The following is a 23517-nucleotide window of genomic DNA, read 5'->3' on the forward strand; positions in this document are numbered from 1 at the left end:
CTTGCTTCTTAGCCTTCTTTTGCTCCCAGCAGAAATGTGACTAATTTAAAAATGCATGTATGTTAATGTGTTTCTGAGGTGTTTTCTGAAGGGGAGGGTATAATACTGAATGAAGGAGTGGTTGTCAGAGCCTCAAAGTATTTCACCATTGTTTCCTTTGCCATATACTAATTTGCTTTCTGAGGACTTGCAAATATACAGAAGACATGAAGACTGGTGACAGAAGAGCCTTAAGGTGAGGAGCTTCTAATCTGGCAGCCACGGTGCTAGTGACAGTAAACAAGCCAGTTTGCAGCCCCAGCTTCTCCTCTCTGGGATATCACTTGCCAAAGAAAACAAGGAAGAGAAAACGTGGGAGCCATGGCTGGTAGACATTGGTCTGCTGAGTGTGCAAAGGCTGTTCTGTAAGGGGACCTGTAACATAAATGCTGTACGTCTGCTCCAGCTACATGCACATACTGCTGCTTAGAAAGTGTCCAGCCTGGAGCTGCTGTTATTTCTCTAATGAAACACTGGGGGAAAAGGTTCCACAATTTTAACTTAAAAAAAAAAAAAATCATAACTTCAATCAAAAATTAAAAATGCGAGAATCTACTTTTATTATGAAGTATATTAATACTTTCAGTCATTCATGTGTTCTGTCCACTCAATTATTTATGAAGATTAAAGGAAGCACAATAAGGTTAAATCGCTTCTACTTTTTGCTTTTGATGATGTAACTTCTTCATACCAATATTAGTGTTTGCTGCTGTGCTTCAAGTCAGTGCAATGAGCTTTACTTTTAATTTGCCAGTGGTCTTGAAACTGTGGTGAAGGATCACTACTGATTCACACAAGTCCTTGTAGAGCTTTTCTGCTGTAAAGCACTTGAGAATTGAGCTGTAAGAAGCAGTAAGGAGAAAAAAAATATAGTAGAGCAGTGAATCTTGAATGGATTTTTATAAATGGATGAATGGATTTTTTTTTTTTTTCAGGTTGCTTTTATAAGTGACCTCCAAACAGGATTGTACACACCAGGAAGAATCGGGCACTGCTACTGTCCTTTCCCAGATTTATTTTCAATAACTGGTATAACTATTAGTAAGTTTCTAACACATAAATAAATAGCACCTGTGAGGTAATTGGGCATCACGCTATAGCTCTCTGATTATGTTTGGGACTTTCTGTGGTGTTGCCCTGGGAGACGACACCCAAAGCTTGTCTCAGTCCCCAGCCAAAGCCCTGAGCAGACCTCCAGGCTCCCCAGCAAGTTTGTTTCAAAACAAAAAGGCATCAGTGAGGGGCGGATCTGGACCTCCAGGCTGCATTTTCATCTAGAGATTAAGGGTGAGAAGAGGGTGAAATCATCCTCTCTCTTATAATTGTACAAATTATGCGTGTGAGAAAGCAACAGAAATAGCACAGGCTGCTACTCCAGCTGGCGGGACAGGGAATCTTCCCTCTGCTGCCTCTCAAAGAGAGCAGCACCTCTTCCCACTTCCCACCCCACTGCAGTCCCAGGGACAGCTGGGGTGCCCCTGCCACCACCCCACTTGTAATCCAGGCATGCGCAGTGTGGCATTGTAGCTCCTGCTGCTGCACAACCCCATGTGCCTGCGGTATCGCGGTGGCCTTCAGCATCAGTTGCAGCCGGTCAGGGGAGCCCCAGAGTCCCAGGACACCTCTGGGCTTCAGCACTGCAAGGCAGGCTGCAAACCCTGGTAGGACAGGTTTAAACTGTGGTCCCTTCCCCATATTTACATGTACACAATTTAATACTCAAGAGCTGAAGGCTATTTACTCTGTGAGGTCTGCAGCTGCTTTGCTCGAAGCCACGGCCCATGTCCTGCACACAAAGGAATCCGTGAGGATACACTGATCCTTCTCCTTCTTTAGTGGCCTGCAGGACTTCTTCCTTACTTCTGCCCCCTCCCTCCCTCTGCAAGAAGCATGGGGAGATTGAAAAACTATCTTTGCTCTCTTTTTAGAACATTACTGTTCAAGCTCTTGGTTGCCTCCAGAAATAACACGGGGAGTGGTTGTTCACCTATGCTGCTTCCATGTATGCAAATATATATAAAAGTCAGTTACCTGACATTTGGGGGTGTTAGTTTTCAGTATCAATATTAAATTCTGAAAAAATGATTACAGCTGGGCCACTATGCTAAAATCTGGAAAACATAATGTAGACTATGAGTGAATGCAATTTCCTCTGGATTTTCTTTTTAATCTTAAGAAAAACAAGTTTTACATTCATTCTATCTCTCCAGAATACATACATTTAAAAATAATAGAAGCCTTAAGATATTCAGATGCGGTTTTGTTATTGTTGTTAGTGGCAACAGCACCAGTCCAGAGCACCACAAACCACAATGTTCGTTTCTCCACCACTTCTTAATCCCATCATTTATCTTCTCCTATGATCTCCTGCAGCTGAAGAGCAGGTGATGCTATTCACTCAGCCAGTTTAACTTGTCTGTTCAAGCAATATGTTAAGTGTAAAAGCCCTTAAAATTGCAGGTAGAAACACTAAAAGAAAGGATGTTTAAGCTTTTAAAATAATGACATAAAGTAAAAGAAAATGGTTTCTTGACCACCAGAATAATTTTTGACACTTGCTTCTGGGTTGCCTTGTTCTCGAGCTTATAGTACTAAAGTACAATAACAGGTTTTGTAGTATTTCTAATGACTCAAGACTGAGGTGGTAATGTTTTTAAACTAGGGGGTTTGGTGATTACCTGAGACCTGCAATTTTCAGGATCAAAAGAAATGCTCTGGAAACTAGTGTGTGATGTTTGCTTGGGAGCTTTACAAAACCAGATTTGTATCCCTGCTGAAATCAAATCTTAGTGATCGCCAGAGAAAAAACAACTGTGATGCAGGAGAGGTTCAGTGAACAGAAAGAAATGGTAAGCAATGTCCTGCATGCTCTATGAAGTCCTTGCTTTAAGAATAAGCTTTTAAAGTAGTTATGTATATAGCTCAAACCAGAAGCTTTGCATTATCACTCATGTCTTCTTGCGATGTCTAAAAGGAATAACTGGAAGCCAATGGCAATTGTAGGTGATTGATGTTGTACGGAATGGACACAAGAACCTAAAATTACATAGTTGGAGAAAAAAAAATAATGGGTATGAGAGATGCTCACTATAAGGAGAATTACTCTGACAGTATTTCCTCTTTTTTTTTTTTCCCTAGAAATAACAGCCACTCTCACCAAATTCAGTAAATGAGCAGCACAATAATCAGGATCAGGGCAATATCTGTAACACCATATTAACGTTATGTTCACACATCCCTTTTAAGAATAACTTCTCTCTTTTAAAATATGTGACAACATTATGTAAAATATTATTAGTGCCTTAAATAGGCAGAGCTATGGGGGTTTACACCAATAAATTATATGGAGTTACTCATTTTCCTGGTGTGAAATCTCAGGAATAGTTTTTACTCTCATCTCCTTCTCTTTCCGTTTTCTTTTCTTAAACCTCTTATCAGTTCAAATACACAAATTAAAAAAAAAAAGTACAAATAATACAAATTCTGGTCATCGCCTGCTGGAATGAGTTTGTTCTTTTAGTTCTTGGACAAAGAGTCTTGGCACTGCAGCTGGCAGAGAAACAAAAAGCCTGAGGAGTCTTTTGGGGACTGAATATCTGCAGTGGTGTGTTGGAGACAGCAATGAGACACCACTGGCACAGGCAGTTAAAAAATCCTGGTCAGAAACAGCTAAAACTTCCCTAGGTGAAGACCAGGCCAGAATTTCTTTCCTTTTGCCAAGAAATATTTACATTTCTAACCCACGTTTTTACGAGGTTAATTTATGCTGATGTTCTTGGGTCAGTGCTGGTGTTAAGAGCGAAGGTGTCCTGTAGCAAATGAAACTGCTGGTGGATTTAGCAAGTAAATGAGTTGATGGAAGGAGGGACAGAAGCCAGATAGGTGAAGGTAACATCTGCTGGAGAATGCTAGGTACTTTGCACATATTCACTACCAAGTAATTACCATTAAAATTTCTAAGACAAAGTAACATCCCTCATGCCCACAATGTCCTGTCAAGCTGGACATTTTGAAACTTGGTCTCTCCTCTGATGCCTCATCTTGTTGTTTCATTGCAATTTCCCCTTCCCAAGATGTGGTTCTTGCACAGGTGAAGAACTGCAGCCTGCCTGTGCCTCTGCCTTCCTCCTCAAATTCATCTGCTGGGGCCGCTTAGGTGCTAAGCCTGGTTCAAAGCCTTTGCTTTAAAAATCCTGTTACTGTATTTATGTCACATGTTGGTGTTAATTCATTCACCGAGATTGTTTTCACTGGTACATTGCCAAAAACCTCCCAAGTTTACACAGGCTCTACACCTAGCGGCAATGGCGCAGCGTTCACATGTTGCTACAGGAAAGTCATTATAACCTCATAAATAAAACATACAGACATCATTACGTCACGAGAGCCCCGCCCCGCTAAAGGCTCCCTTTAAAGAATAATTTGGTGATTCTACCAGAGCCAAGTCATGCAGTCAGTCGTCCTCTCATGTTCCTTCAGGTTTTAATTAAACAATTACTTCACAGTTTTCCTTTAATATCAAAGCTAAATAATGTAGGACTTATTTCCTCAATTAAATAGAGAATCGTTATCTGTTACTCTGAGCCTAGACTGAAAAAATAATTAATTGCTGTTCCACAGAAAGCTGTTTAAGAAAGTTCTTGCAACTTGTTTGTGGTTTTGTTGTGATTGTCGTTTTGCTTTTTTCTGAATCAAATTCTTTCCTTCCCTAGATGAGGTGTTACAGATCTCATGGTGTTTTGACAAGTAACCTCAGGAGTTGTCCTAAGCACCCATATCTCAGTTTCTATAAAGTAAAACAAACAGCTAATGTGCCTCTGCTGGAGGCTCAGAGGTTTAGCTCCCACTGAATGATAGAAATACCATTTTTTTATTAGAAGAAGCAAATGAGTAGCATGCTCGCAAACAGTTAGGCATCTTGTTCTCATTTCAAGACAGGAGACATGCTTTGTGGTTTGGCAAAAGTATTTTGATAAAACTTGAAGAAAAAAAATTGCCTGGTTGTGCTAAGGAGTAGGGGTGGATGAGAAGTGTAAGAAGAAAGCATAAATGGGACACTCCCCCAAAGGAGAGATGAAAGCAATGAAGCCATGCAAGTCTTATCAGGAGGTGTAACAAGATAGCGAAGTACAAACCAAACATTTCCCTTTAGAAGTTGGCTGGTAAAACCATGATTACCCTTAGGCAGCAGTTCTCGATGGTGGATCTTGCCTTTGGAGATGCTGATTCCACCAGACCCTCTCTCACTGCTCCATTGTGCTTTTTCCCCTGTGTTACCATTTACAGGCGCTCTCTGCAGACACCACAATGAATGGTGTGTAACAACCGAGCTTAACTCACTCCCAACAAACAGCTTTTAATTTCATTTATCTGGCTCACCTCAGTGGAGAACAGGCACCTTGCCAGGGACCAAGGAAAGCTTTATTTCTACTTTAAAAAAATAACATAATACAGTTCAGCAAAGTTCAGCTCCAATAGTAATGTTTTATGAGGAAAACACAATGCCTTCTGAAAGAACAAATAAGCAGAATCTGTCTGCTATCGAGGGTTTGTTTCTGCCTTTGAATTCTAGGTGATTTCCATTCATCATTTCCAAGTATTTAGCATGCAAAATGCAGCCATGCTCTTTCCACATGGAATGTTTACTAAATTAAACATTAAAGAAATATGAAAGCTACGCTGTATTCTAATGATACTTCATTAGAAAAAAACATGGAAATAAATTAAAATAATTAGTCTTAATAAGCAGTAAATGCCAAGTCTTGTGCAACAGAATAGCCTTCACAATTTAGAGGTGAAAAATAATGATGCTGTGGAACTAATAATAGACACTTCTTTGAATATTACTCTAATTTGTAAAGTGTATTTAAGTTCTTGTTTTGTTAGACTACATAGTCCCAACCACTGAGACCCTTGTATACTTTCTTAAGGCTATCCATCAGGGTAAATGCATATTGGATCAAGACCATCTGAGAATTCTATTAAAGAGGTTAATACTGAAGATTCGTAATTTAGTTTGTGTAATGTAGAAGTTTATCATATGCACATAGGGGTGGACTGTCTATAGGTGGGGGTTTTTTGAGCAGTTCTTGCTTCAACTGAGGTGTCTGATCATTATGCCAGGTGAAGTTGGTGTAAACCCAAATATTTTATTTTTCTGTTAGTTTGAATTTCTTAGTCTTGTGAATGAAGCCGTAACTACCTATACAGGCATTATCGTGCCTGTTGTAGGAGCTATGCCAAACTTGTACAGCACATTACCTGGTTGAGCCCCCCGCACAGACTGGCCCAGGTTTCTTTGGAAAAGCACAGATCACCTTCAGTCTCACTCGCTCGACCTAAAGCTCACTCTGCCCAGTTCTCACCCTGAGCTCCTATTAATAAAAATACCACTATGGCGAAGAGGAAGCAAGCCTTGTTTAGTGCAGCTTGCCACTGTGTTTCTATGCCATATAGTTCAGTAAGTCTTTTCCTTTTTAACTGGGAAGAGACTGCTACTAAATTTTAAAATAATCTTATATTTGTATATGCTTCTCTTATGAAAATGTCCAAGTGTTTTAGTGCGGACACAGGAAAGTATTTTGTATGGCAATTGTAATGTTGCTCAGGTTTGAGCTAGTCTAAAAAGGGCCAAGGAACTGAGCAGGATCCTGCAGACACTCAGATTTATAGCTGTGAAGGGGATCTTTCAGTCCCACCTAGAGCAACTTTGCCAAGGTTGAGAAGGTGGAGAACAGAAGATAATGCTCTGCCGAAAGATCAGTCCTATAAAAGGAGGGCAAGATGTCAGCAGCTGTAAGTCTGAAGGATAGCCAAAGTCAGCAGCCCACTCTGGTGTTGGGAACACAAGGAAACTGAGACTACCTCTTTGAAGTACATCTAATTATGAGCCAACAGTAGGTGACCCTTCCTCTCCCCTCTTGATCCAGTGAATATAAACATCTAACTTGACCCTGTGAGGCCATGGTTTGATGACAGAGTAAACACAGCACAGCAGCTCTGAGCTGTATCAGAAATGTCAAGCCTATGTAATACAGAGTGCTAACTCCGGCTCTTTTTTGTTCTTAAATCAATTTGTTTAAAAAATAATGTTGACAGGCTAACTTGATTTTGGCAAGCTTTACACCAGATCAGGTGTCTTCTGCCTGTGCTGCTCTAGTGATGCAGTATCAGGTATCGTCCATCTTCCTGCAGCTACTGTAAAAGGACAAAACCAGCACCAGTTCTGTGCTTGGGTTAAAACAAAGGCGTATGCCGGCATCCGATTGATCTGAATTGAATTTATATTAACAGGTTGATCTGACGATGCACCAAACTAGTATTTACGATCCTTCACCAACAGCCTCAGATTCCTAGTGTAATCTAGATAGCATTGATGACCAATTGTTAGAAGTTATGGTGATGTTATTTACTCTAACAAGGAATGTACTGAAGATAATGAGTAACAGGATATCTGTAATGAGGAGTAGAAGGTCAAAAGGATTTAAAGCAATGGACATATATCCTTGAATGTCAGCATCCTTATCTAGACTAACTTGGTAAATCAGCAAAGTTCCACTAATTGGTGTTCTGAAAAGTGAGCTATCTAATCAAAATATGAAAAACACACCTCTACTCTGGAAGTCACCCTCTGCCCAAAGACCCCTACCCACTGAATGTGCGCAATGAATTTTTAACACTGTATTTTAAAATGAAAGTGAGAAGACTCTTAGCTGATTAACATATAAATAGGAATGCATATGTATTAGAAAGGGTGGGTTCAATACAGACCAGTGTATAAATAACAGAAGTTTTGGAAACTGAGTTGTGTAGTTTAGTGGATTACTGCCTAGCACCCCTTTCTGCACAAAATCATAATTTGTCATTGCACACTGGCACCCCAACTTTGGAACAATAGCGTCAGTGTCTCCTCTTACATGTGGTTTTGCATGATCTTTAAATATATTTCTCAGTTATTTTCTACCATAAAAAGATACTATGTTTCAAAAGGGTTTCAGTACGTGCTGGCGTGTGCTCCTGCTGTTTACAGCTCCTGAAGAAAAAACTCAAACGCCAAACCTGTTAGGCCTGCTGGGTATCACAATTGACAATCAAGGGAGTGCATCCCAGCTGCTGAGAGGAGAGTGTTCAAATTGCTGGGATCAATCCTGACTCCCAGGGAAGGGGAGAGCTGCAGCACATGCCCCAACGGGCACTCTGGGGACCTGAAAAGACCCTTGAAAAAACCCACCAAGGCCTTGCTTGAGCCCCACAGCAGCAGCCCCTGACAAGCCTGCCATGACCGCCGCACCTGCGGGCCAGCGGGAGCACCAACAAGGCTGTTGCTGCCGGGGCAGTTTGCGGCCTCTCCACAGCACCACAGGGTGTTTAACTGCGGGGTCTGACCCCTAAGGCCTCAGGAGGGCTTTCGGCTGAGTCCTTCCTGCCCGACACATCACATCACAGCTGAGATCAGTGAAAGGGCTGGGACCACAGCATTTCTCCGGTAAACTCCTGTCCTTCGGGCCTGCCCTGCTCCAGCCACCCTTGTTTCTGTGCAGGAGCTGGTGGCTGCTCCCCAGGGCTGAGGGCAGGATGAGTGGGAAGTGTCATGGGTGGGGTCTCCTTTTCATAGGACCATAGAATAGTTTGTGTTGGAAGGTACTGTCAAAGGTCATCCAGTCCAACCCCCTGCAATGAGCAGGGACATCTTCAACTAGATCAGGTTGCTCAGAGCCCCGTCCAGCCTGGCCTGGAATGTCTGCAGGGATGGGGCATCTACCACCTCTCTGGGCAACCTGCGCCAGTGTTTCACCACCATCATTATAAAAAACTTCTTCCTCATGTCTGGCCTGAATCTGCTCTCGTTTAGCTTATACCTTATCCCAAGCGTTATCCCTTGTCCTGTCATAACAGGCCCTGCCAAAAAGCCTGTCCCATCTTTCTTATAAGCCTCTTTTAAGTACTGAAAGGCCGCAGCAAGGTCTTTTCACCCGGCTTTCCAACTGAGGGGCTCCTCCGAGCACTGAATAACCCCCAACAAGGGCCAGGGTACCCCAGCCTCTCTGCGCGGTCGGCACGGAGCTGCCTATCGCCTGTCCCCGACAGCGCGCAGCCCGGGCAGGCAGACGGCGGCTACCGGGTGAGATGGCACCCGGACGGGAGACCAAAGGGCAGCCGGGAGGGGAAGGAGGGGAAGGAGGGGAAGGAGGGGAAGGAGGGGAAGGAGGGGAAGGAGGGGAAGGAGGGGAAGGAGGGGAAGGAGGGGAAGGAGGGGAAGGAGGGGAGGCCCCGCCCCCGCCCGGCCCCGCCCATCCCCGCCCCTCCTCTTCCGGGGCGCCCGCCCTGCGCCCGCCTTTTCTCTCCGCCGTGCCTGTGGGCAGCAGCTGCGGCCGGCGCGGCACGCCGGGGCCCGCCCCGCCTCTCCTCGCCGGGCACCTGCTCGGGGCGAAGCGGCGGAGGTGGTGGCGACCGGAGAAGCGGCGGGAGGCGGCGGGAGGCGGCGGCGGCGGCTCCAGAAGCGGTCCCCGCTGGTGGTGAGTGCGGGGGCTGACGGCGGCCCTATGGCTGCGGTGGGGTTTGGGCAGGCCTGGGAACGGTGGGGCGGGGGCCGGGCCTGTGCTGCGGGCAGCGCCTTTGCCGCGGGCAGCGTGAGGCGGAGTGGGAGCTGATGTTCGGGCCCCGGGGGCGACGGTCGTTGTCCCTGTCGGCGCGTCCTGCCCGCCTGGCGCCGGACGGGCCCGTCCTCTGCCCTGCCGGCCGGGAAGGAGCGGACCGGGCCTCGGGGGCTCTGGCCGGGGTGCACGGAGCTCGCCCACCCCCTCCTGCGCCCTCCGGAGGGCCTGCCCGGCCCCGGGGAGGTGACGAAGGCGGGTGGGAGTTGACCGGAGAGGTGTTGGCCGGTGGCTCCGGTTGCTGCGGGGACGGGAGGTCAGCGGGGATTCTGCTGAACTCGTCTGGGATCTGTGGCTGGATGAGTGACCTGGAGCAGCGGCATCTGTGACCCACCTCTGCCCCCGTGTGTGCCTGTGTATGTCCGTGTGTATCTATGCATGCACACGTCCATGTGTGTGTGTTCTGTGGTACGATGTGTGTAGCTGGGGCATTCAACGAGGTTTGGGAGGGCCAGGAACAAAGCATGGGGCAAGGGCGTTGAGGTGCTTGCCGGTGCCGTGTCCCTGTGTCTTGATGGTTCCAGAAAACCCATGTTGCTGTGAACCCTCTGGGCAAGCAGCAGAGCTGAGGTTGCTTCTCGCTGTTACTGTCAGGACAGCGTTTTCCTCAGAGGTGAGCAAAGCATAAGCACCAAGAGTCTCTGTTCCTAGTGATTTATGTATTGTCACATGCAGATGTGTACCAGTTAGTGTTTTTTAGGATAACTTAAAGCGGTACATGTTTAGTATATTGGTCACATCTTAGTTTTAGCATGTCTTTGGTTTAGCATAATGTTTTTTCAGGTGTAAGTCAAACTAAAGCAAGATGAATTGGTGCTGATTCAACCAAATCCTGTGGTTTTTTTGATAATTCTTTGGTTGATTTAGTTGATTATGCACGATTATTCATATATGTCTGAGGGGGCAGTAATTTCTCAGGAGGAATCAGTGGTAGCAGTCTCTTCACTTGTCTCCATTCCATCCCAAACAGCAACACCTAATTTTTATTGCAATTCTTAAATACCCCAAGTTGGTTGTAAATATAGTTTAGGCTCCTGAATTATGAAGGTTTAAAACAGAGGGTACTCAAATTGCTGGGAAACTTTAATTACCTGCTTACCTTGTGTGTTTGTGAGCCTCAAGGAAAGGTGAATCTTTAGTGAAAGCTTTGCTGGGTGTGGGCAGCTGGAGGAAGAGCATTGAAAAGGATGCCAGGGAGGGGAAGAAATATGCAAAAGGCATGTAAGAATCTCTGCTGATGAAAACCACGTTGTGGCAGGCTGTGAGACACAGGGTTGGGCAGAGAAGGCCAGAGAACGTAGATGACTAAGTCTTTCCCCTTGTTTTCATCCTTCCATTCTGATAGACTAATCAGAAGCTATGAGAATTTTTCTGGCTCTTTTTTTTTTAATATTGGTGCTGATGAGGTGAGCTGAAATTAATTAACTTCCTTTAGAGGCACACCCTGTTACCCTGATAAACAGCTGTCTGTCTTAATGACTGTCCATGCACTCCTTCACATCTGCCTTCAGCAAAATAACTGGTATTTCTGCCACCGTTTTTGTAAGAGCGATCAAACCCAACTCTCCATCCGCCTGCGCTGTGATGAGATGGGCTTGATTTTGGCACAGTCTTGCCTTGTGGGTGTTCACCTGCCAGGAGGTAACGTAGGCTGGGTTGGTGTCACAGTGAGCTCCTAGCTCCTGATGGATGTGGTTGCACACAGTTAGGTTTGCTTTTCCTCTCAGGTGGCAGCAGGCACTTGCTGTCTACAGGGAAGGGAGGAAACGTTCTGGGAGTCTTCCAGCAAGGGCTTATTTCTCTGGTGTGGCCGAGTAAGGCAGCCAGGACTTTCCAGCCTCCTGGCAGTGCTGCTGTGTGGCATTGTCCATTCTGAATAAATAAAGGGGTTATTTTTTTTTTTTTTCTCGTGTTTTTGTGACTTAAGGTGAAAAGGCAAAGATCTTTGTTTTGTACACATTGGAGGGCTTTCGGTGGGCAAGGACGTTGTGGGTTGTCTTTAGGACTGTGACAGGAGTGGATTTAACAGGAAGGCAGAAATGGCAGGGGATGGCGCTGAGACATTTAAGGTTCTGTAACAGACGTGTTAAAGGCCTCTAATTCAATGTGTTACACAAGTGGCTTGCCAGTATGCTTATAGGTTGTGACTTTTTAATGTAAAAAAAAGCAAACAAAACCCAAAAAACAAAGCAAAACAAAAGCCACGGAAAAAGTGTTTGAGAGTGAAATACCTGAATTATTATGTGATACAGATTTATCCTGCTCAGTCTTTCCAAGTTAGAACTGTGATCTGTTTTTCCGCAAAGGTGAGGCATTGCGTGCTAATTAGTGTCATTAAATAGGTTAGTTTTAAATGAGAGCACACTGATCTTAAGTTACATGCTCAGTAGATCTACTCAGTTATTTTTGTTCTTTTGCTTGAATACACAGGGAGAGGGGAATGCTTTTTATGTATCCCCAGGAACTGCCTGAAGTTTGTTTAGTGATCCATTAAGAACTGTTGTATGCTTCTGCTGGGCCTGAACTTTCTGTAATACATCTTCATCCTACTGGGAGTGTAAGGGGGAACAATTATTTTTATTTATTTATATATGTATAAAGATATTCTGTAGAGCAAGGAGAGGGGAGTGATGCCTGTGTACTGCTGCTATGTGGGATGGTTACCTCACTAGCATGAGGCCTGGTTGTCTGTTAATGATCCTCGGTATTGGGATAGAACCTGTGTAAAGCCTGCCTTTCACAGCTTGTGCCAAATAAAGTTAGAGCTGAGGAGGAGGACAAGAAGTTATCTAAAGCTGCAGTGGCTGTGGTTTGTGAAGCCAGAGGGATGCTCCTGGTGCCAGGGAGGACCCTATGTCTCAGCATGCAAACTGGAGTGGCAGAGCTCACTTTGCTCATATTGTGAGGAGCAGGAGTGTGAGCTTGTGGAGAGGGACGCCATGGACTGTATCAGGAGACTTGGTAAAATGTGATTTTAAAAAAAAAAAAAAAAAAAAAAAAACAGAAGAAAGGGGGGAAAAAAAATAGCCTTGTCATCTCCCTGGTGGCATCATCTCCAGGCTGTGTTGCCAGAGCAACTGGAGCTGCAGTGGTCTGGGGGTGCTGCCAGACCTGCTAGAAAATACTCAGAAAATTCAGAGAATGACCTTGGAAATGTGAGGGGTGCCCTGAGGTGTGGCAAAAACCTGGGAGTAAGGGTCTACAATCAAAAATAGCACTCATGGACTGTTGGAGAGTGATAAGGAAACTGAGGATGAAAACTTTGTCTTGGTCATTTGCATTGATCTGTTATCTGCTGTGGCATCTGAATTTAGAATTGGTTTAGAATTGCCTCATCGGAGGGGTGGGTGGGTGTCCTTAAGTCAAACAACTGTTCTAGCTCATAGTTCTCAAACCTGTAACAGTTGTCCTGCCCTGGGGCAGCGTGCCTTGGGTTGGGAGTTACCTCCATGCACTGGTAGAGCTGTAACTTGGCTCCAGGCACCTCTCTGGTGCTGGGGCATGGGGCAGGGTTGGGCTGCATGCTTCTTCCTGACATCCTTCAGCCTCCAAAGGGTTAGAGGTGCCAATTAGGAGCTGTGATTTTTGAGGCTGAAGGTTTTTAGTAGAAAAATCAGGAAGAAATGAGTGTATGTGTGGCCTGGTGCTGCACTGGGAGCCTCTGTGTGTGGTAATGGCACCCAAGCCAGTCTGGGAAAGCGTGGCTAAAGGAGATGTGGAAGAGATGTCCTGTTGCAGTTCAGAAATGGTCAGGCTGGTTTGCTGGGGGATGTTTCTCTGTTCTTATGCTCTTCCCTGGATGCTTGCTGTTGGAGGTGTTAAGATTTGCCTGGCAGCTGAATGGGCAAGAACATGCCAGACTTGTGTCCTGCTTGGACAGTTGCTGTGGTAGGAGCTGTGTGGAACAACCTTCAAATCAGATTTAATAACTTGCCTACTAGAAAAGTTGCCAGTACTATACTTCTCATTTAAGGGTAGGATAAATGGCTTTCTATATTGTAGGGTTCAAGATTTTTTTTAAGTCTGGATTGCAGCTGAGCTTTTAATTTGATTGTATTTCTGTTGAATACTTGGCTACCTGGGTGTTGAGACTCTCAGTTCTTGGTTTTTTCTTTCTTGACAGACTCTGCAGCAATACATGCTCTGGCATATTCCTTGGAACCTGTGATTGATCCCCCTTGAAGAAGACAGTCAGATGAAAGGCTTGCAGCTGCGCCTTATCTTTTTGAGCAGAGTGAGAGAATAGTGAGCTGTGTAGCTTTTGCAGTGAGGGTTAGTATCTGTCGTCTTGTCTGCTGTGTGACCCAACCTACACAAGACTTGCGTAGTTCTTCCTCTAAAAGATTTGGGAGATGGTGGCAGTGGCAGTTGGGCAGTCCCATACAAAGAGGTGAGAAAGGAAATTTCCCTTCACTACAGGTGAAATGGCAATTGAAGACCATCTCTTTGATAGTAAGCACTTCTACTATTGGTCTGCCCTTTGTGTTTTCTGCATAGGGTTTCTTCCATCACCTTTGTTGTAGATGTTGGAAGGCACCTGAAAGGCATGTAAAGCAGTCCATGTATTTATGGTCTGTTTACAGGAGAGTTAATTACTTCTGTACTTTATCTGCAAGGTCTTACTGGTATGGGGCTGTTTGCATTAGGAGGAGCTCCAGTTTCTGTCTGTTCAGCTAGATGACTGCAGTAGTGTGTGATTTCTTTTATTTCATACTGGAGAAAATAAAGAAGATTGTTCTGTTCAGGAGAGCAAGTTGCTAAACATTGATAGCCCTTCTGAAAGACTGTGTATTCAGGCTGGCACATCGCATACAATGTCTGGTCACTTTTGAGTTACTTCTCTCAAGATACTCCTTTCAGGTTTGGAGTAGATAGATACTACAAGAATGTTGTACTTGTCAAAGCACTGATCTCTCAAGGATAGAATCAAAGGAGAGCTGGCAGCAGGCTTGAGGCCATCTCTCCTGAGAGGGTACTTGTCTTGTTTCAATTCTAAAAGTCAAGGAAAAGAAAATAAAAGGTGTGACTTCCATTAATATTGAAGAACTGTCTAAGCATAGTTACTGATAATTCCTCTTCTGAGTCACTTATTGTAACACACGAGCATCACTGTGAACCTTTTTTTTTTTTAACCAGGAAGGATTATTGTCAGTTCTTTGTTTTCATAGTGACAGCATTCCATAAAGTACAGTGGAGGACCTGGTGAAATTCAGAACCCAGAGCACCTGGCACCTCTGCTCCAACATGACCTGGCCTTTCAGAGCACCTGATGGCTGACTTGGGAACCATAGGGCCTTTTCTTGATTCAAGTAATTCCACTATGGACAGGCTGGGGCTGTCCTGCAACAAGCTTTATTTTGGTGTGAAACCATGTTGTTGGTCTAGGTGAGATGATTTAAACCTGAATTAAGCAACATGCTTACAAAATCCGTGTAGATTAACTTGTGATTCTGGTGTTACACTGGGAGTGTTGATGGGTGTCGAGTATCTGCTGCCTTCATATGTTCCGTATTGCATCTTGAATCTCACTGTGAGGAAATTGTATTGCATGGGCTGCTTTTTAGGAGGTGCACTGAAACAAATGAACGCTTTCTTTCCACTAAACAAAAGGAGTGTCTTCACTGGGAATTACAGTATTCCTCTTTATCCTAAGGAAAGATCTAGGGCATACTGTCACAGTCCTTCTCACGCTTTTAGTATGATTGTTTAGCCAGTCTCAAAAGAACAAGGAATCTCTGGTTATGTATGTTCAGTTTCCAGCTTGATTGATCTGCGATGAGAAATCCTGGCAGATCAGGTTCTGTGCGATGGCTGAGTGGGGTTTAATGGCACTTTCGTCTTCTTAGTGTTTACATGCTTGAAAATGAAGGAGAAGGTTCAGAATTGAAGGGAAGATAGAAAGAAAGGATTTGAATGACATATAAAATACTGTCACTTTTTAGAGCTTAGGAGAAGAGAGGGTAGTAGTGAATTTTTGAAGCTTGTGGGACACACACCTCTTTTTGAAATGTGTTAGCCAGGGGTTGTGGTTTTTTGTTTCTGAAATATTGTTCAGTTTGTGTTTTTGTGGGTGAAGAATAGGAAAATATTTTGGTCATGATGTTACTTTTATTTGAAAAATAATATTTAATATAAGGGCTGGCATTGGAGCATTTATTTAACTGGCTAGTATGATCTTTGAGTAAGCAAAGGGCCTGAAGTTAATTCATGCTACACAGTCCTCAGAAACATGCCTTTAGCATCTAAGAGGCAGTGCTAACCTTGTGTTTAAAAGTTCAGGGAACAATTATTACATGTAGTCTTTGGGGCACTTTGGGCTTGGGTTTTCTTTGCTTCACTATCCCTTGTAACACTTCTTACTTCATGCCTTGTCACATGGAAAGATTCATTGCAGAGCAAATGCTCTTGTGGTAAACAGGAGACTTCTGTGGTTTAAAAAATGAATTAGAGTGGGTTTTCTCCAGAACTAGCCTATTGCTATGTGTTGCATACCATTGTCTGGTTACCTTATGGTGCAAGGTAATGAGCAGGAAGTGAATATTTCCTTAATTTCTCTGAAAGGTTAGAAACTGGCTTGTCTAACATCCACCTGTGGGGGTAGGCATCAGAAACAGGCTGTGCATTCTCCTCTAAGATACTGGTGTTTTGGCCATGAGCTAACCATACAAAAAAAATTGGGTAGAGCAAGGAGTAATATTTTATTTGACCTGTAAGTGTGATGGGGGGCAGTGAGGCAGTGGGTCAGGTGTGTGGGTACACACATACAGCTCCAGGTTTCTTATGTCCCCTAAAGCTTGCTGGTTTGTGGTGTGTGTTTTTGGTTTTGTTTTTTTTTTTTTTGTTTGTTTTTCCCATTTCTGTTTTAGTTGGTCAGGTAGAAAGATTCAGCTAAAGAAGCGATTTGAACACTGGGGCTGTCAAAAAGGCCATGCTTGGCCAGTCCAGACTAGTCTTCTGTCTCCATGAGTGTCTGAGAAAATACTTACAGAAAATACCAGAGCACATAGAGAGTGACATTGACCTGGGTGTATTCTTCCAGTTTCAAGTGACTGGTTGTTCATCAATTTCAGAGCTGTTGATGGATCTGGGTTTGTAGCTATTTATATTTCTGGCCTTTAGAGCATCTTGTGGTAAATTAGGAGCTGTAGGCATGGGCATGTGGTCCAAATTCCAACTTTTAACCAGTGATGTGATAATTTGACTCTGCTTTAGTCCTTGTGTTTGCTAAATAGTAATCATTCCATTCCTGTTCACCAGTCATTACTGGTGAGTTTGTGTATCCTTTGATCAGTTGTTTTCCAAGTTTCTTTTTCCAAGTATTATTTTTGCAAAGAGGAGCAAGGAGGGTAGATTCTACTGATATTTTTCTCATTCTTCCATAACTTTTATCAGAAGGAATGCCCAGAGTTACTTCCAAGATTCAGGAACAGTTGAGGCATAAAAATGAAAAGTGATCATTTTTACGTGGTTTTATTTGGATGAAGTGTGTGATGATACAACAGTTAATACTTGATGGAACAGTTAAAGCTTAGAGGAGGACTGTAACAGTGTAAGATTATCAGTATATATTACAAATTTGAAGCTCAGTATATATGTATGATGTTCAGAATATAAGTTGATGCAAAACCATTTTTCTTTGTAAACTTGATTTTAAAACTGGCTATCCCTTCCTCTTTATCATCTATAGCATTTAATGCATACTAACAAATACAGCATTTTTTTCAGTTGCTGCAGCTTGCTTGTGAAATTATTTAACATTTAAAACCAGAGTGAATAGAAAACATTACAAACCAGAGAGAAAAGAAGAGCAATGGTCAAATATTTGTAAAGAAAATAAGCTGTATTCTAAGATCAGTAATCATGGAAGAAGTTACTTGCTTTAAAATGGGAATTAGAGGTAAAACATCCTAAAAATATACCTCACCCCAACCTTGAAGCAGCTAATACCGTACTTATTGAAAACAACTGTGTTGCAATTTGTTGTGTGATTCTGTTGCTAGACTAGTAAATTGTATAATTTTTACAGCTTCAAGAAACTCATATAAACACGTGAGAGAAGATGACAAGATCTAGATCAAGATCACCACGATGGAAACCAAGGTAAATATTTGTTTATAACTTGTCTTCTGAATTGTAGTTCTATATAAGGATTTATAATTAGGACTTAAAACTTGCATAAAAGAAAGAAAACTGCATCTAGAATTGCAATTTGTAAAATTTATTATATAAATTCTAATTCTTTTTCCTAACTGAACTGTTTCTGCGTTTTTCCAACTTGTTGTTTTTTAAAGCTGAAGGTGTTAAGGTTTTGCTGTCTGCCAAGAATGTTCAACTCGTGTGTTTTGGGACTTGGAACTACCTTAGGCACAAAATCCAAGCACCAAACTAGTTAAGGTTATTTTTACTCAAACACCACCTGGTGCACTGAATGTCTGTAGCTCGCTCCTGTTTTGCCTTTTGGTCTCCAGGAAGGGCAAGATTGACTGTTAAAATAAATGCTACTTAGTCCAAACACCTCAGGCTTTCTGTTTCTGAGCCTTTGGAGCTGATCTGCTAACTGATCTTTAGCACAATAAGATATGACTTGCATTATAAAGTGAACTGAAAGCGTGGGAGTCAGTGCCCCTCTTTTTGGACACTAGCCTAGTAGCGTGTGTCATTGATGTATGTCACCAATAACATGCACGTTACTTCAGGCTGTCAGTTACCTGCCTAATTTTTAGGACTAGCACTGCAAATTTGAGGTGTTAAAACTAGGTAGCTGAAGTACAACCTGAAGCTTTCAAGAGCTAGTTGTGTGTAATGTGAAACTACTCTTTTCCTGATTTTTGGGTTGCTTTTCTAAACAGACTAAATTGTGATGATCAAGACCAAGGGAGCTTGGATAACACAGAAAAACTTGTGTTAGGTTTTTTTGGTTTTAAGAAGATACATTCTATCTACTTCTGTACTAGATTGGTAGTTGTGAATACTTCCTTAGAGTGAAGGGCAGGGAGGAACGCCCCAGCTCGTGTTAAAATGCAAGCCTTAACCAGAACAACATGGGGCACCAGCAGTATGGATGCTGTTGGAAGTTGGCCATTATATTTTTAGGAAGATCTGTGGTTCTGAGTTTGAACTCAATTGCAAAAATCGAGCAGTTGCACCAAATTGTACATTTGCAGTAGGTGTGCGAAGCAAGGGACTTCCTTGAATTTTTTTCAACTTGTGTGTTTTTATTGAAGAGTGTATCAAGACCCTACAGTGAATACTTGAACACAAATGGAATTGTTCTGTCTAGTATTACTTTCTGGTTCTTGTTAGTTGCTTGTACTGTGTGTTTTTTTTTTTTTTTTTTTTTTTTTAATTTAAGATGATTTTGGCTAAAAGCTCTTAACAGGTTACTTTCATTTTTGTAATTGTAGGTGAAAATAGAAAGCTGAGTGATACAATTGAGTGGATCTTAGAAAATGTATCTTTAATAGCAAAAACTGCGATAAGCATGGAAGTGCCTATGTATGCATGTGTATACATGTATGTACGTGTACACACAATTATACAAAAAGAACAAACTCACTCTTTCCTGCAGGAAAAAGCCTACCTGTGTGGCATTTTAAACAGGATATTTGCTGATGTTTTTGGTCAGTTTTTGGGGTTGTTTTGGCATGCGAAGAAAACCTGAGAAGGTGGTGTGTTGTTGTTTGTGTGTGGTTTTTTTTTTTTTTACCTTGTATGCTTTTTTCTTCCCCTTTTTTCTCTTTGCACTGAAAAAGATAGGGAATACTTGAAGTGTGAAAATGTGTGTAACAGTTGTTTTCAATGTAGTGGGAACTTCATATGTATGAAGTTATTTTTATTTTTTTCTCTTTGCATTTTTTCATTTAAATGATTGACTTACTAGTATTTTGAGTGTGTATTTTTACTACAGAAACTTTCAACAGAGTGAAAATAAGCTTGGTACTCTAGCCAGGCAAATGACACTTCTAATATCTTGGGTTGTTTTTAATTTTTTACCTGTGTAAAATCGTGTACTAAACTGTACTACTTTAGGGAATAGATGCTCTCACAGAGGGGTGGATTCAGTTTTATGTAACAACTCAAAGTGGATTTTGTTTTTTGCCTCAGGTCCTTATCTCCAGCATTTAGGAGTCCAGAGCACCATAGGCAAAGGCATGCTCACATTAATTATGACTGTGAATATAAAAGCTTTCGTAAGGACCCAAAGAAACCTATGCCTTGGAGAACAGAAGATGAAAAATATGGACAGAGCAATTCCAGGTTTGCACCTCATAGAAATAACCACCAGAGAATGTATGAACGTAGATCACCTTCACCAAACCCGAAAAGAATTCCCATGGAAGATACTTACAGTCATAAGCCCTACAGAACACGCTCATCTGAAAGAACTGAAAGCAATAGGAGATGCCAGTTACCACCAAAATACATGGAAATACCATATAAAGAGCACGATCATCCATTTTACCAACACAAAATGGAAGAAAGATACACGTTTGAGCACTACAAAGTCACAGGAAATGAAAAAGGCATGAAACCTTTTCATAGACCTTTAGGGGCTTCATGTAAACTGGAAAGAAAATGGCATGAAGATGGCTTGAGGCACCAGAGGTTACATGAAGAGAAGTATGGTCAGTCACCCAGAAGAGTTTCTGATGAATTTACGGCAAGGAGCTCTTTACAGAAGAGGTATAGGAATAAAATAATTAAAACCTGGGTATTGTGGTGTAAAGCCTCAAGTGAAAGTCTGTTTTCATTATAGTTGAAGATATCCACCTTGAAACACGTTGGCCACTTTGTAGTTTAATTATGGGCGACTGGTAGTAGTGAAGTATTTGTCTTTTAAGTAAATCGTATTGATGGCTAGAGTATGAAAGGATAATATTTCCCTCTTAAGAGCCCCTGCACATCTGTACCTTGGCCTGAGGGATTATGGGTTAACTTGCCACGCATTCTGCTGTCCAACATTCTGCACATATAAGTTCTCGCTTTCTTCTCTAGTGCAAGTGTAAATTGCTTTATGTCAACACAGGTATCCTGAAGATCACGATTACAGAGAATATGGGCACACGTCTAAAAGGGCTAGAGAAATGGAGAGGTATGACGGTGGTGAAGTAGCAAGAAATTCCAAGTGGAAGCAAGAACGTTCTTTTCCACCCTACCAAGAAAAGGAGGAGCAAAGAAATCTGGGTGCCCAGTCCCACCGATCGGCTGAAAGGGAGTACTCGGAGGGTTCTGTCACAAAGATAGCCTATGAGTACAGTCACAAACGGCGCAGGCATCTGGATGGGGAAAAGCCTTTTTCAGACGATAGAGTTCAGAAGTATGTGAAGCAGGAAGACCAGAAATACGGTTCTTCTAAGGGTGCTCGGAATAGCAAAGAGTTGGATTACTTCAGCAGTGGAAGAACGAGACGGACTGAAGAAGGGCATGTTGATGTACCTCTTAAATGTGGTTCAAAGAAGGGCTGCACTGCTTGTGTTAACTCTTCCAAAATGGATGTTGATCTGAGATCTTTTAAACCGAAGGAAAGAGTAAGGGAAGAAGGGGAATTCAGGAAAAAAGTAGATTCCTCCGATAGTCGGCATGACTCAAGTCATACTGTTTCAGATCTGAAAATGTCAGATGTGAGCTGTAGGAGGGAGCATCTCACAATCAAAGTGGATATGAAGAAAATGGTGACCAAGTACAGGTATTGTTTTTTCTCTCACCTCTTTTGTCTTCCTGTCTCTTTACAGTTTATGAATATTGAAGGAAAGCACAGTTTCTTTAAAGAGGTAACCAGGACAAACTAAGGTTGTATGTTTTTAATTTTATTTTGTTTAAAATGTTAATTTGACTGGCCTGGAAACTTGCAGCCTACCTCTAGTTTAAAAATGAACAAACAAGACCAAACCTTAGTTCATTTCATGGAGGAGTAGTATGAAGTGGAAAGAGAAGATATACCTGGTACTAACCTGTAGTTAAGAGTTGCTTATGATGAGTAAGTGTGTTACCTGTTGTGGGGAGGGGGGGACAGGAGAAAAACCAACCCACAACACAAAACCAACCAAACAAAAACCACAAAAAACCCCCACCAACCAAAGAAAACAACAACAAAAAAGCACAACAGAAGATCCTAGTCCTGTGCTTTCTGCTGGAGTATGATGGCATTTTTTTGACTGAGTCATCCCTTGTTGCTTCTTAAAAACAGAACATTTAAATTACATAAATCTCAGGCACACATTCAGATGTTCAAGATCTCAAGTTCAATAATGCTGCTGAAAAGTTTGAGATCCCTGGATTGTTATTTATTGTGGTAATGAATGAAATGGCAATCTGTTGAGACATCACAACTGAAAAGCAGTAGAGTCTGCTTCTGTCTTGCGGTTGCCGTTTATGTTCCCAGTGCCCACTTAATTGGAAAAAAGTTACATTATGAAAACCTGAATGGTGGGTACATAGGTAGAGAGTAAGCAGCTGGGTTTGTGTAGACTTTTGCAGTCTTTTCTGATTTGTTGCCTTTCTGTTGCAGACAAGAATGTCATACAATGGCAGAAACCCCCTTTGGAAGGGATTAGCTTACCTTCCAAAAAGATCGGCATTCATTTAAAATGTATTTTGCCTCTTGTCCCAAATAAAACCTCTGTATCAATTTTTTCCTTTTCCAGTATTTTAGAAAGGTCTAATAAAATGGAGAGTTACAAAGACAAGTTACTGTCTGCACATAAGGTACTACTATTTAAGACTGAAGAAAGAGAAGTGGAGTAATGCCCACTCTACCCCCTACCCCCTGGGCTAGGACAAGCATTTAAGTTCCTGAATAATAATGTAAGGAAAATAACATAGTTATTGTTGGGTTTTGTTGCAAGCCCACGGAATGGTTCCTGTATTTGGTAGCCTTGTGCTTCTACTTTTGAAAGTCATGCACAATAGACATGGTAATTATCTGCAGACTCGCAAAACTACTACATTGTTTGCAGCTAATTTCATGTGTGGAAGGTTTGCTTCTGCAGTCGAAAGTGCTAAGTATTTTATTTTCTTGAAGATGATAACACTAATTTTGCAGAAGCTGATAACTGGGAATATTAATGATGCATACTTTAGGCATTTAACAAACACCTGACTTGAAATGACTCAGCTGAGAAGAACACTTTCTTTATAAAGCTGAGGAGCAGGTAGATAATACATCTTGCATGTGTTTATTTCCAGTTTAGTGGGGACAAACAGATGACTTGTGGCACCTGCTAGAGGCTATTTCTAATATGATTTTTTTATGAATGCAAAATGCACAATAAACACAGTCTTTATCTGTAAAGCTTTTGCATGGGCTGAGTCCTCAATATATCTTTCCAAAGGGCAAGCATTTTCCTTGCAACAAGAACAGCAGTATTTTTAAAGTGCTAGTTTTCTTGTCAAAATAACTCTTAAGCAGCAGTGCAACCATTTGGGTGTAAACTTATTTAGAATGAGTAAAATTTGACAGAAAGATGCTAAACGTGTTCTTAAGTTCACACACTGCCACTGGAAAGCTGTTTCACTAGGCTGAAGTGGTGATTCAGTTCCTAAAGATACTCTGAGATTTTTACATCTCTCAGCTGTTCCTGAAAATTGTCTGGTAGCTCCATATAGACAAAGACTCACATAATTTCTTTCCAGAATTATACTGAAGAAGTGTACAGAGATCTGCATTTGCCTGTTCTAGTTGATAATCTAGGTGAAGTTGAAAATTCACAAGTTTTGTATTACATGCTTCACTGAAACAAGGATTCCTGAGACTGTAGTCATATCTCTTTGTATTGTATTGTAGCTTTTCTTCTTTATGGCCTTATGAGTTTTTTAATTTCAAAAA

The 23517-nt window shown here is 42.2% G+C and overlaps 1 protein-coding gene across 2 annotated transcripts in view; it reads left to right on the forward strand.

Moving 5' to 3' along the window:
- Positions 1 to 9504: 9504 nt before the first annotated feature.
- The window catches only part of BCLAF3 (BCLAF1 and THRAP3 family member 3), a 34927-nt gene continuing 20914 nt past the window's right edge, over positions 9505 to 23517 (forward strand). For both annotated transcript variants that reach the window (XM_065858158.2, XM_071812454.1), the window contains exons 1-4: positions 9505 to 9554; positions 17719 to 17792; positions 19797 to 20375; positions 20719 to 21378. In XM_065858158.2, the coding sequence (XP_065714230.1) occupies positions 17752 to 17792; positions 19797 to 20375; positions 20719 to 21378 (1280 nt within the window). In that variant the 5' untranslated portion in view covers positions 9505 to 9554; positions 17719 to 17751. The remainder of the gene's footprint in view (positions 9555 to 17718; positions 17793 to 19796; positions 20376 to 20718; positions 21379 to 23517) is intronic.

The sequence above is a fragment of the Patagioenas fasciata genome, chromosome 1 (genome assembly GCF_037038585.1).
Source record: "Patagioenas fasciata isolate bPatFas1 chromosome 1, bPatFas1.hap1, whole genome shotgun sequence".
In the NCBI taxonomy this organism is placed as follows: domain Eukaryota; kingdom Metazoa; phylum Chordata; class Aves; order Columbiformes; family Columbidae; genus Patagioenas; species Patagioenas fasciata.